This window comes from Mobula hypostoma, chromosome 4 (genome assembly GCF_963921235.1).
Source record: "Mobula hypostoma chromosome 4, sMobHyp1.1, whole genome shotgun sequence".
Classification (NCBI taxonomy): domain Eukaryota; kingdom Metazoa; phylum Chordata; class Chondrichthyes; order Myliobatiformes; family Myliobatidae; genus Mobula; species Mobula hypostoma.
In genome coordinates, this window is record NC_086100.1 from 188206425 (window position 1) to 188221330 (window position 14906).

General features: G+C 43.6%; 1 protein-coding gene across 6 annotated transcripts in view; it reads left to right on the forward strand.

Moving 5' to 3' along the window:
• Positions 1–14906, forward strand: part of slc4a11 (solute carrier family 4 member 11) — a 302038-nt gene that overhangs the window by 170119 nt on the left and 117013 nt on the right. For all 6 annotated transcript variants that reach the window (XM_063047132.1, XM_063047129.1, XM_063047131.1 and 3 more), the window contains one exon: positions 12106–12343. In XM_063047132.1, the coding sequence (XP_062903202.1) occupies positions 12106–12343 (238 nt within the window). The remainder of the gene's footprint in view (positions 1–12105; positions 12344–14906) is intronic.

Consider the following 14906-nt stretch of genomic DNA (forward strand, 5'->3'; position numbering starts at 1 on the left):
AATCCTCGCTGAGGACTGAAAAATCAAATTTTTGACTTGATGCAAATGGCACATTTCTCTGTATGTTTTGATGTGCGTACTTGTGACAAATGACTTTCTCCTTATTGGCATCTCTTCCCTTCCAATCCATGTAGTTCCAAATAGTGAGCCTGTAAGCCTTCCCTCAAAATCTGTGGATTGCATTTGTCTTTAATACAAGGATGAATGTGGTATGACATGCCTCACGCATCCAACCATTCTAGATTTTCTTCTGTTGCATAGCACAGTAACTTTTGGTTCATTCAGTTCATTAGGTATTAGTTCATTACCATTCTAGCTTCGATCCTATTGATGTTCCATCAACACTTGAAGTGAGATGGCAGGGCTGAGCAGAAGTGAGATGAACCAACACTTTGACTGTTTCAGTTTTAACCCAGTTTAGCAGAGGGACTTTATTTTGCATCTGCAGTGGATTTTGGAACCTTTGATTATTTTGTCAGGGTGGCGACCAAAGGAGGTGTAAGGCGCTCCTTCCCTCCGCTAGCCTGCAGGTCACCCTTGGGCAAGGTGTGACATCTGCTTAGCCCCCGATCAGGGTCATGTGAAGCCATGGATGGTCGTATGAGCAGCTGATTCATATCACAAGTCCTGATCATGCGACCACTGACACCAGGCAGACAATTTCTGAAGAGTATTGATAATGGCTGGGGTCACCTGTCTTGTAAAGACACTACCCAGAAGAAGGCAATGGCAAACCACTTCTGTAGAAAAGTTTGCCAAGACCAATCCTGGTCACAGAAACGCCATGATCACCCACATCATACAACATGGCACAAAATGAATGAATGAATGATCCTAATCAGTTTGTGGTAAATATAGAGGCAATGGTGAATTTGTTATATTGCCCCCTATGGTTCTGTAGTAGCACAGATCCTCTGTGGTTTTCCTCTGCTAGCTGGTGTTCTTTCTCGGATCTGAGGCAGTGGTGAGTTGCCAGAGGACCTGTGTTTTGGATGGGCCACTAAAGAGGACTGTCTCAGTCACCTCCAGATATATTTTTAACAGAATGATGGATGAAGGATAGGAAGTTGCTCTCTGATGCCCTGGTCAATGTTTCTGCTAGTAGTCTCACTTAATAAAGAGTTGTCTAGTCATTGCCCTATCTTGTGTCTCTTGACTGACAACAGTGGGTATATTACAAAAACACTTGTACTTTGGGAAGTTTGGAAAGGATGGGTCAAAGCACCATATGAACAATTGCGCCGTCCCCCTCAAAACAGGGTGTATCTGAAACATCAATTGTATAAGCTCAGTGGCCACTTTGTTAGGTACCTCCTGTGCCTAATAAAGTGAGTACTGAGTGTTTGCTTGTGATCTTCTGCTTCTGTAGGCCATCCACTTCAAGGTTTGTCGTTCAGAAATGCTTTTACAACTGCTGTAAAACGCGGTTATTTGAGTTACTGTTGCCTTCCTGTCAGCTTGAACCAGTCTGGCCATTCTCCTCCGACCTCGCATTTTTGCCTCAGAACTTCCGCTCACTGGATTGATTGATTTATTTATTTTACACCATTCTCTACAAACTGTGTGAAAATCCCAGGAGATCAGTGTCTGAGATACTCAGACCACTCTGTCTGACACCAAACAATCATTCCACGGTCAAAGTCACTCAGATCACATTTCTGCCCCATTCTAATATTTCATTTGAGCAACAACTGAACCTCTTGACCATGTCTGCGTGCTTTTATGCATTGAGTTGCTGTCAGATGATTGGCTGATTAGATATTTTGTATGAACGAGCTGGTGTACCTAATAAAGTGGCATCTGGATGTACAAGGATATTCTGAGAATATACATCGCATAAATCGTGATGCAGTCACTGGATCTATTCCATTTAAAACACTAGTTTGGTAAAATGGTTTATCATTGTCGTATGTACTGAGGTACAATGGAAAAACTTGTCTTGCATGCCATTCATACAGATCAGTTCATGCCATCCATAACAATTAATTCATAACAGCAGATGACCTTGAACCTGGTGGTACTTTCTTTCAGGATTGTGTATCTTCTGCTTGATGGGAGGGGTAGGAGAGAGAATGTCTGAGGAGGTCATGAACTTAGTTGAAGCAGCGGATAGTGTAGATTGAGTCTATGGAGGGGGAGACAAAGGTTATAGCCGTACTGAAAGACAAGCTTTTCATGGTATTTTTGTAAATAGTAAACCAATACAAAGTAATGTATTACCTTGTACTAAAATCTCCTGTTGTCTCGATGACCGAAATCAGCAAATAAATATTCTTTCATGTTTCTGTAAATTTTATTTAGCGATGCAGCGTAGAACAGTCCATTCCAGCCTCATTGGGCCACACTGCTCAGTAATCCGATTTAACACTAGCCTAATCACAGCGCGATTTACAATGATCAATTAAACCACTAACAGGTACATTTTTGGAGTGTGGGAGGAAACCAGAGCACCTGGAGGAAAATACAGACATTCCCCACGGTCGACATACAGAGGCTCCTTACTGATGGTGCTGGAATTGAATTCTGAACTCCGACGCCCCTGGCTATAGACATAATGCCTACTTCAAGGCTTTTGAACAGAATTTATTTTCCTCTCAGAAACTCTAAAAATGAATTCAGCTATTAAGCAGTCAGATTTTTTTTTAAAAAAAGGCCTTTTTGTTTTTTATTGGCAGGGAAGCTGACTCGAGATCAATGTTCAAAGTAAACTTATCATCAAAGTAGACATATGGTAAATACTAACGCAAGATTCAACTTTCTTGCGGGCATTTACAAAGAAAATTGAAATGCTGTACAATAGAATTTGGAGAAAAACTATGCAGGAGCAGTCAAATACTGACAAGCACTGTGCAAAAGAAGATAAATTGTGCAGATTAAAAATACTGCAAAAATGTGTTGTAAAGAGTCTTTGAATGGGAGTCTGTAGGTTGTAGAATCAGTTTGGAGTTGTGGTGATTGAAGTTATCCACAACTTCAGGAGCCTGATGGTTGTAGAGTAATAACTGTTTGTTAACCTGGTGGTCTGGGACTTAAGACTTCTGTACCTCCTCCCTGATGGTAATGGTGAGAAGAGAGCATGGCCTTTGGATGAGTCAGAATCAGAATCAGGTTTATTATCACCGGCATGTGACGTGAAATTTGTTAACTTAGCAGCAGCGGTTCAATGCAATGCATAATCTAGCAGAGAGAAAAAATAATAATAAATACAATTAAAAAAATAAATAAACAAGTAAATCAATTACATGTATTGAATAGATTTTTAAAAAGTGCAAAAACAGAAATACTATTTATTTCTGTGTCCAAGGGTTCAATGTCCATTTAGGAATCTGACGGCAGACAGGAAGAAGCTGTTCCTGAATCACTGAGTGTGTGCCTTCAGGCTTCTGTACCTCCTACCTGATTGTAACAGTGAGAAAAGAGCATGCCCTGGGTGCTGGAAGCTACTTTCTTGGGGCAACGTGCCATGTAGATGTGCTCAAGGATGGTGAGGGCTTTACCTGTGATAGGCTGGTCTGTATCTGCCTTTTTCAGTGGCCTTATCCGTTCCTAGGCATCAGTGTTTCCTGGGAGATCGTTTTGCTGAACACCTATGTTCTGTCCACCAGAGAAAGCAGGATCTCCCAGAGGCCATACATTTTAATTCCACATCCCATTCCCATTCTGACATGTCTATCCACAGCCTCCTCTACTGTAAAGATGAAGCCACACTCAGGTTGGAGGAACAACACCTTATATTCCGTTCTGGGTAGCCTCCAACCTGATGGCATGAACATTGACTTCTCTAACTTTCGTTAATGCCCCACCTCCCCCTCGTACCCCATCCGTTATTTATTTTTATACACACATTCTTTCTCTCTCTCTCCTTTTTCTCCCTCTGACTACACCCCTTGCCCATCCTCTGGTTTTTCCCCCCTCCCCCTTGTCTTTCTTCCCGGACCTCCTGTCCCATGATCCTCTCATATCCCCTTTGCCAATCACCTGTCCAGCTCTTGGCTCCATCCCTCCCCCTCCTGTCTTCTCCTATCATTTTGGATCTCCCCCTCCCCCTCCCACTTTCAAATCTCTTACTAACTCTTCCTTCAGTTAGTCCTGACGAAGGGTCTCGGCCTGAAACGTCGACTGTACCTCTTCCTAGAGATGCTGCCTGGCCTGCTGCGTTCACCAGCAACTTTGATGTGTGTTGCTGGTGTTTCCATGCAACCTGTTGGGATATTCTCCACTGTGCATCCATAGAAGCTTGTCAAAGTTTTTTCTGATGTGCTGATTCCACGCAAACTTCTAATTAAAAAAAAAGTAGAGGTGCTATTGTGCTGCTTTTGTGATGCTGCTCTTGTGTGCTGGTCCCTGCACAGATCATCTGGATCAATGCCAAGGAATTTGGAGTTACTGACCCTCTCCACTTCTGTTCCCCTACTGAAGACTGGCTCTTGGACCTCTGAGAAAGTAGAAGCTGAAAATAAGTGTAGTCTCGCTGAACAGTTTACTTATTTAGAGATGTGTCAAATAGGCCCCTCCGGCCCAATAAGCCAGGTCACCCAGCAACCCACCTTGGCCTAATCAGAGAACAATTTATAATGGCCTATTATCCAGTACGTCTTTAGAACGTGGGTGGAAACTGGAGCACTGGAGGAGACCCACGTATTCATGTGGGCAGGTGGGGTGGGAAAATGTACAAACTCCTCAGAGACGTCAGCGGAATTGAACTCCGAGCACCGTCCCAATCTGTAATAGTGTCTCACTAGCCACTGCGGTACCGTGCGTAGCTCCTACCTCGCGCGGTCTATGCCGCCTTGCGCTCAAACCTCTGGAGCAGGGCTCGAACCAACGACCCACTACTCTGAGGTCCAAGTGCTGTCCTCTGAGCCACGGCTGATCCAGTTTGTGTGAAGGCCAAGCCAAGAGTTGACACAGACTTCACTCTTTGCTAGACTGAAGAGGCATGTTTTGAATTTTAGGATGATATTTAAAATTTTAAAAAAACCTGAATTTCAGCCATTGCAAATAAACTGTAAAAGCAAACCACACTCTCTTGCACGAGAGCCAGGCAATCATTCAATGCCAAATCAGGCTGCTTGTGGCCATTGGGTTCATTATTTTTATTCTAACTCTTTGGTCTGTTCAATTATCCCAATTCTTCTCTAACTACTGCCACATGTCCTTGTCAGCAACCTTTTTATTTGTGAGTTATGGCATCATTGGCCCTTCAGCAATGCCTTGCTTGTCCACAACACAGCTTGTGGCCCGGAATCTCACAGTTACAGTATAATACAGCACAGAAATGAGGATTGTATTCACTATGTCCCAGTGTCAGTATAACATGTCCACAACTCACTAACCTTAACTATCCTAATCCCAATTATTGGATTTTGTTACTTTTGTAAACACTAAACTAATTCAAAGGGAAGCGAGAACTGAGAGATGCAAGTCTTAGCTTGAGATACAGCATGGAATTGGCCCTCTGAGCAATGGCACCCAGCAATCCCCAATTTCATCCTAGCCAAACTAAGAGACAACTTACTCCGGTCAATGAATCTACCAACTGGTGCATCTTTGGAAACCAGAGCACCCGGAGGAAACTCGCAGAGTCACGGGGAGTATGTACAAACTCCTCACAGGCTGCAGTGGGAACTCTGTTTGCCTCGAGTTCTCATCTGTGATCCTGACCGTAGTTTACATGCTGCCAGCAGTCGATTGTAAGCAAGCACTCGCAAAACTGCACAACGTTGTCTCTAAACAAGAAACAGATTATCCGGATGCACTTCAAATTATAGTCTGTGATTTTAGCCAGGCCTGTTTAAAGAAAACCCTGCCCGATTATCACCAACACATAACCTGTGGCACCAGAGGTCCCAACACACTAGACCACTGCTACACCACGACGAGGAATACTTGTAGTTTCTTCCCGAGACCATATTTTGGCAAATCGGACCACTTGGCTGTACTCCTACTACCTGCATCCAGACAGAGCCAAGAGAGCAAGGCTCCAGAGGTCAAGACAACCAAGAGGTGGTCGTGAGAGGCTGAGGAACGGTTACAGGATTGCCTTGAGTCAGTGGACTGGGCCGTGTTCAAGAACTCATCTGAGAATCTGAATGACTACACCAGGGTTGTTACAGACTTTATTAAAACAGCTGTGGATGAGTGTGTCCCCACGAAATCATTCAGGATTTACTCCAATCAGAAGCTCTGGATGAACAATGAAATCCGGAACCTGCTGAGAGCCAGATCAGGGGCATTCAAGTCTGGAGATCAAGAATGCTTCAAGGGGTGCAGGTTTGATCTCCAGAAAGCCACCTCTTAGGCAATGTGGAGATTTCAGACTAGACTGGATCAATTGGGGATGCTCGATAGCTGCGGCAGGATTTGAATGCCATACCTTCTACAAAGTTGTATCTTACGACATATGGGACAGCAGAGCTTTGATTCCAAATGAGCTCAATGCCTACTATGCTCACTTTGATCACCAGAACAGGGAGGATTCATCACACACCCCCATATCTCCCGATGATCCTTTGGTCTCAGTATCTAAAGATGACGTGTTGGGTGCTTTCAATAGAGTAAATCCAAGGAAAGCATCTGGTCCGGATGGAGTACATGGCCGAGTACTGAAGACCTGTGCTGACCAACAGGCTGGGGTGTTCATGGATATCTTCAACCTCTTGCTCTGGCAGTGTGTGACACCCACCTGCTTCAAGCAGGCTTCAATCGCACTGGTGCCCAAGAAGAGTGTGGTAACCTGTCTAAATGACTGCTTGGTGGCATCCGTTAGTCTTGCAAGACCATGGATCTGCGCCTGGAAAGTCTTGCTTCTGTGTCATTCCAGTGAGGCGACATTGGAGTGTCCTCTCCAGGGTGCAGGCCTGGGCAAGGTTGTATGGAAGACCGGCAGTTGCCCGTGCAGCAAGTCTCCCCTCTCCACGACACCGATGTTGTCCAAGGGAAGGGCAAGGGCCAATACAGCTTGGCACCAGTGGCATCGCAGGAGTTGCCAGAACGAGGTTGAAGGCAACGTCGGACTGCCTTAGGGACTCCAGCTCCGGATTTGTTCTCAGGGTTTACTCTCGAAGCCTTTCCCATAAGTGGGTATGGCCGCAAGGCAGCGGAGGTTTGAAATCAGAGTTTTCCCTCTCTTAGATGGACTGCCTTCCCAGGCTGACGAGCTCCATCTACCCGAAGCACTGGTTTTAAGGCGCCAGGACCTGCCTTCGCCCCGTCTCCTGTCAGTAGAAACAGTTCTGCCGGGCGTAGAGGCTAAGCCACACGAGAAGGCCAGGAGTTGGACTTGGTTGTCAGAGGCTATTTGAGGTGCATGCTGTAAGGAGCACTTTTAGGTAGTGGGAGCTTATCCCCCACTACCATTCCTCGGCTTGACAACCTTGGACCATCATTATCACCCAGTGATACTTACACCCACAGTGATGAAGTATTCTGAGAGGCTGGTGTTGAAGCATATCAGCTCCTGTCTGAGTGGTGACTCGGATCCGTTCCAATTCACTTTTTGAAACTACAGGTCCACAGCAGATGCTATCTTGTTGGTTCTTTACACAACCCTGGAGCATCTGGACAGCAAAGATGCATACATTAGAATGGTCTTTATCAATTACAGCTCAGCATTTAACATCATCCCCTCCAGGTCATGGGCCTCGATACCCCCTTGTGCAACTTGATCCAGGATTTGCTCACTTGTAGACCCCAGTCAGTTTGGATTGGCAAAAACATCTCCTCCACAATCTCCATCAGAACAGAAGCACCACAGGGATGTGTAATTAGTCTCCCGCTCTAGTCGCTTTACACCTATGTCAGTGTGGCCAAACACAGCTCCATCACCATACACAAGTTTGTTGACACCACCATTGTGGAGTATCAAAGGAGATGATGACTCAGCATACAGGAAGGAGACTGAAAACTTGGCTGAGCGGTGTAATAACAACAACTTCTCACTGGATGCCAATAACACCAAGGAACTGACTGTAGACTTCAGGAGAGGGAAACCAGAAGTCCATCAGCCAGTGATCACTGGAGAATCAGAGGTGGCAAGGGTCAGTCACTTTAAATTTCCTGTTGTCACAATCTCAGAGGACCTGTTCCGGACCCATCATATAAATATAATTGCAAAGAAAGTATGACAGCGCCTCTACTTCCTCAGGAGTCTGTGAAGGTTTGGCATGTTATCGAAAACCTTGGCAAACTTCTATAGATGTGTGGTGGAAAGTGTGTTGACTGGCTGCGTGAGGGCCTGGTATGGAACACTAAAGCCTTTGAGTAGAAAATCCTACATAAGGTAATGGATTTGGCCTAGTACATCACAGGTAAAACACTTACAATCACTGAGCACATCTACATGAAATGTTGCCAGAGGAAAGCAGCATCCATCATCAAAGATCCTCACCACAAAGATCCTCATTTCTTGTGGCTGCCTTCGGGTAGAAGGTACAATTGCCTCAGGACTCACGCCACCAAGTTCAAGAGCAGTTACTGCCCCTTAACCATCAGGCTCTTGAACAAAAGGGGATAACTACACTCATTTAAAGATTATAACTCTGTTATATTGCTATTTTATGCTTGTTATTTATTACGATTTATTTGTATCTACATTTGCACAGTTTGTTTGCAGTTTATAGTTCTTGATGTTAACAGTTTACAGTTACTCTTCTATAGATTTGTTAAGTATACCTGCAGAAAAAGAATCTCAGGGTTGTATGTGGGATCATGTGTGCACTCTGATAAATTTTGCTTTGGACTTTGAACATAAGCAATTCACGTACTCTGTACACATGACCACAGCAAATTATTTAAACAACAAAGAATGCTTATTCTACAGCATATTTACAAGATTACTCAAATATTACTGAAATATTAAACACCAGTTGCCTGCTGTAGACCCGCATCCCTTTCCTATCCAAGTACATGTTCAAACATCTTTTTAAAATTGTACAGTATTTGCCTCTTTTTTTATATATAGAGTTGATTCCATTTAACAATCAATATTCACTGTGTGGAAAAGCATACCCCTCAGATTTCCCCTAAGTTTCTCCCTACTTGTCTCAAACCCATGTCGTAATGTGGTGGTGGGAGAGGGGGTGTTGTAGTGGAGGGTTTAGATTCTCTACTTTTCCTATACAGTGGATTCTGCTTAATTGGGACACATCAGGACCAGTACATTTTGGTCCAATAAGGTGGCTGCCCCAATTAGCCAAAGTTTCATGGAAATAGTTAAAAAGGTATAAAAGGGAAAAACTGAGTAGCAAATTATTTATTTAGTGATACAGCATCTGGCCCTTCGATCCATGCTCCCCTGCAAACCCCCAACTCTGACCCTAACTTAACCTCATCACGGGACAATTCACAATGACCAGTTAACCTACCCAGTACATCTTGGAGGAAATTGGAGCACCTGGGGAAAACCCATGCATTCCATGTGGAAGACGTACAGAGACTCCTTACGGACGGAGCCAGAATTAAACTCTGATCTCTGCCCTGAGCGGTAATAGTGTCACACCAGTCGCTATACTACCATGCTGTAAATTCATGAATTGTGTATTTAAGTGAAATACAGAGCGAATTGGAGAACTACCAATTGTATTGCAGTACTATAAAATTGTTCCTTGTGGTTATCAATGTGGAATTCATACAGTATATGCAATGAACAAAATCAGCACAGACATCTAGTGCAGATAACAAAGTTATTCCATATATTCATCCTCCCTATCTTCATTTTCATTGTCAAATTCAAGATAAGTGTTGATATCTTCAAACTCTTAATAGTTCTCAGAATCAGAATCAGGTTTATTATCACCGGCATGTGTCATGAAATTTGTTAACTTAGCAGAAGCAGTTCAATGCAATACATAATCTAGCAGAGTGAGAGAAAAAATAATATAATAAATAAGTAAGTCAATTACAGCATACATATATTGAATAGATTAAAAATTCATGCAAAAAAAAACAGAGATAATATATCTTAAAGTGAGGAAGTGTTCACTGGTTCAATGTCCATTTAGGAATCGGATGGCAGAGGGGAAGAATCTATTCCTGAATCGCTGATTGTGTGCCTTCAGGCTTCTGTATCTCCTACCTGATGGTAACAGTGAGAAAAGGGCATGTCCAGGGTGCTGGAGGTCCTTAATAATGGACACTGCCTTTCTGAGACACTGCTTCTTGAAGATATCCTGGGTACTTTGTAGGCTTGTACCCAAGGTGGAGCTGACTAAATTTACAACCCTCTGCAGCTTCTTTCGGTCCTGTGCAGTAGCCCCTCTGCCCCCCCCACCATACCAGACAGTGATGCAGCCTGTCAGAATGCTCTCCATGGTACAGCTATAGATGTTTTTAAGTGTATTTGTTGACATACCAAATTCTAATGAAGTATAGTCACTGTGTGTGCCGCCTTTATAACTGCATCGATATGTCGGGACCAGGTTAGGTCCTCAGAAATCTTGACACCCAGGAACTCGAAACTGCTCACTCTCTCCACTTCGGACCCCTCTATGAGGATTCTTGTTTAAGTAGAGAAATCATTTCCTTTTCACCTCGGCCGTTTCTGGCATCTCCAAGCCTGAATGCTTGAAACCACAGTAAGCAAAACAGTTCTGAATTACCTGAATGCTTGCTTCTCACCAGCTAAAATCACTGCTTTTAAAAGACAACACACACAAATGATGCTGTTTAAAATCTGTTCGTTCTAAGTGTTGTGTAATGTCCAAGCCATACAATTGCCCTCAACTGATGCTCATTGGAACTTGTTTGGTACCAATCCCTATTAAGTGGCATTGTGTCCCAAATGAATGAAGGGACACCCAGTAATTTTCCTGATTAGTTTTTGTCCTTAAGAGTTGTCTCAAATAAGCAGCTGCCCTGGTTAACTGATGGCTCAATTAATCGGAATCCACTGTATATGGTCCTCTTGTGTTTTGTAAGTCTCAAGGTCACCTGTCAGCCTTGGCCCAATGAGAATAAAGTGAGTCTATCCAACCTCTCCTCATAGTAAAATCTTCCAATTCCAGGCAGCATCCTGATGACACACACAAAATGCTGGAGGAGCTCCACATCTGCATGCTGCCACATGATTGGCTGGTTAGGTATTTGCATTATGAGTAAGTGTACAGTACCTATTAAATCGGCCACTGAGTGTAAATGGATAATTAGATGCCTAACTAAACTGATTCCTTCTGCCTACACAATGTCCATATCCTTCCATTCTCTCCAGGAGTGGCGAGCTTATAGCATGCATGCCAAATATGGCACGCAGAAAAATTTTGCTAGCACAGGGCATGCAATGCCACCCCCAAAATGTTTTCAGAGCCCATAATAAGTGTGTACAATGCTCTGAGTGGCATCTTACCGAAGTTCTATGTAAATGGAGTGAGGTAGCACTGCTGGTCTTTAGGGCAGCAATAAAGGTCCTCCATCTTTGGTGGAGTTCATGGCTTCTTTCACCGTGTCAGTAACTTCCTCTTGGTTTTCACTACTGTCTGTCATGCAGTTCCCAGGTGGAGACTCAGGAATACCGTCACACACAGAAGTGAAGGATTCTTCATTGCTGCTTCCATAAGTTTTGTTTTACCAGTCAGGGTTGTTAGCCCTGAGCTGATCCCTTGAGGATCAGTGCATCACTCTTAGTCCGGCCTCTACCCTTTGACCTGGCTGGCATGGGTGTCCCTGCCCCGACTCCATCCAGCATAGCTCTCCAGGTCACTGAGGCACACAAGCCTCCAAACCATGATGAGGTTCTGGTCCTCTTGGAAGCTGGCTTCATCATTTCCTGGCAGTCCTTGTGTTCAGATAACTCCTGCATCTAGCATCACTTTATCAACATATGAACAGTCTATGTATAGAAGCTAATCCTGTGTACATATGGACCCACTCAAACAGTTATTTGTACATTATGTTTTATGGAGTTGCGTTTATATTTATTGACTTTTGTTTTTTTAAAATTGTATTATTTGTGCTTATTGTGTTTTTCATGTTGCATCAAATCTGGACTAACAATCATTTTGGTCTCCATTTACACTTGTCTACTGAAGAATGAAAATGAACAGTCCTGAACCTTAAACCTGGAATCTTTGACAGCTTTTCTGAGAGTTTGTGCTTTTTCTTCTCGCACAGTACCTGAAGTTGAAGAACTTTGAGGAAGAAGTGCGAGCGCACAAGGACCTGGACGATTTCCTCGCAAAGGCTGGAATCTTGCTGGACATGTCAACCCTGTCGCTCGACGATGTTCTCCAAGAGATGCTCAAGCACATTATGAAGGAATCTGATAACATGGAACCCAGCTGCAACCTGGAAGAAGTGATGGGCAGTTTATTCACTGATTCAAGCACTTCTGAGGACGGCAATGCAAATGGTAATTTGTAATTTATAGTATTTTTAAATGTAATGCTCTGTACTGCTGCAGCAAAACAACAAATTTCACAACATGTGTATGTCAGTGATAATAAACTGATTTTTATTCTGTTAATGGAGTTTGTACTGAGTGATGTGTTGGCTCTTAGTGGAGTTTGACATGGTGGAATGTGAAGAGTAACACAAACACAGTGCTGGAGGAACTCAGCAGGTCAGGCAGCATCTGTGGAGAAGAATATACAGTTGACATTTTGGGCAGAGTTCCTTCATCGGGACCCTGGGTTTCAGCCCAAAACTTTGATTCTTTATTCCTCTCCGTAGAGGCTGCCTCGCCTGTTGAGTTCCTCCAGCATTTTGTGTATGTTCCTCAGGAATTCCAGCAGAATTCATGTGTTTATCAATGAGAAGTGTTCCACATTGGGCATTCAAACGTAAAGAACAGCTCACTGTTAATGGAAAGATACTGAAGTACAGATGGACCATGGGATCGAAGAACATAGCTCTCTGTAAACAGTTGATGCAGTGGTAGTGAAGATGAATGGTGTGCTTGCCAGTATTTGTTGAAGCACTGAGTTCAGGAGTCAGGACATTATGTTGCAGCTTTATAAAACTCTGGCTAGGCAGCATCTTGAGTATTACATTCAGTTCATTATAGAAATGGTGTGGAGGCTTTGGAAAGCGTGCCAGTGAAAGCTGGTAGACAAGTGTTTGGTTGCACTATTTAAGTACCTGGATGGGAGGGGCATGGGGGCTAGGGTCGATGGGACAATGCCGAGTAATAGGGGCCTGTTTCTGTGCCATTGCACGCTCTGTGACTGAGTTTTTCTTTAATGCTGCCTTGATGAGACAGTATGTGCTGGAACAACAAACTTGAGTTGTTTTCTTTGGAGCAGTGGAGATCTGATCAAGATTTACAAGATTATGAGAGGCATAGGTAGAGCAGACAGATGGTATCTTTTCCCGAGGGTTAACAAACCTAATACCAGAAAGTATGCATTTAAGGTGAGAGGGGTTAAGATGTGTGGGGCAAATTTTTCCCAACAGAGTTGGGTGCCTGGAATGAGTTGCATGGGAGTAGTGGAGGAGGCAATTATGCTGCAGAAGTTCAAGAGGCTCTCGGGCACACAAATGTGCAGGAAGTGGAAAGGCATGGACATTGTGTCGGCCAAAGGGATTAGTTTAGTTGAACATTTAATTAGTAATTTACATAGATTGGCCTGTAGTGCCAATAATTTCTTCATTTATCATACTTCCTCTATAAACTCCTTATTCTTAATAGCCCCTAGTTTCTTGATTGGCTTTTCAACTGATAACTTCAACTGATAACTAATAACTTTTGAAGCATAAAGTCGAGAAAATCTGGGCACAGCTGGCTCTTGAGAACAAAAGAGTCCCGCTGTTGTGCTGGAGTCGATGATTGTTTCCCAGGTAGCAGTCATTTTTGAATGATGAGAAATTCTGGATTTTTTTGGTGTTTCCCTTTGCAGATTGTTTTTTTTTCTTACTAATTTTATTGATGCTTTATTGATTTTCAGTGGGTATAGGCATGAAACGGCAGATGCTGGAATCTGGAGAACCAAATAAGATGTCGGAAACACTGGGTATGAGGGGAAAGGCTACCAAGGGGATTATAGTGTTTTGTGTGATCTGGTCAGTGTTGACTGATGGCTGAAGTAGAAGATGTAACAGGGTCTTTCTTTATCCTCTCAGATCAGTCATGATCTTGTTAAATGGCAGAGCAGGTTTGAGTAGCAGAATGTTGTTTTATCTCAGTATCCCCTCCTCATTCCTCCACTTCATGTCTCCAGTCTGATGCTTTTTGAGTCTTGACTCCAAGTCTGTCTCAGTTTGTGCATTGCTTACTGCTTCTCTCCTCCTCGCACCTCACCAATGTATAATGCTGTAGACACGTGCTATCTTATTATCAGGTACAGGAGCCTGCTGACCACTGAATGTTTCAGGAACAGCTTCTTCCCCTCTGCCATCAGAATGCTACATGACTATTACTCTTTTTGCCATACTTATTTGCGTGGCTAAGTGGTTAAGGTGTTGGTCTAGTGATCGGAAGGTCGCTAGTTCGAGCCTTAGCTGAGACAATGTGTTGTGTCCTTGAGCAAGGCATTTAAACACACATTGCTCTGTGACGACACCGGTGTCAAGCTGTATCGGCCTTACTGCCCTTCCCTTGGACAACATCTGTGGCGTGGAGAGGGGAGACTTGCAGCATGGGCAACTGCCGGTCTTCCACACAACCTTGACCAGTCCTGTGCCCTGTAAACCTTCCAAGGCTCAAATCCATGGTCTCACGAGACTAATGGACGCTTGTTTGTTTGTTTATTTATTTATTGTAATTTATATTTTTTCTCTTCCATGGTACTGGTATCACAAAACTACAACTTTCACAATTTATGCCATAAAACCATAGGGCATAGGAGCTGAATTAGGCTATTTGGCCTGTCGAGTCTGCTCTGCCATTCCATCATGGCTAGTTTACTATCTGTCTCAATCCCATTCTCCCGCCTTCTCCATGTACCCTTGGACACCCTTACTAATCAAGAGCCAAT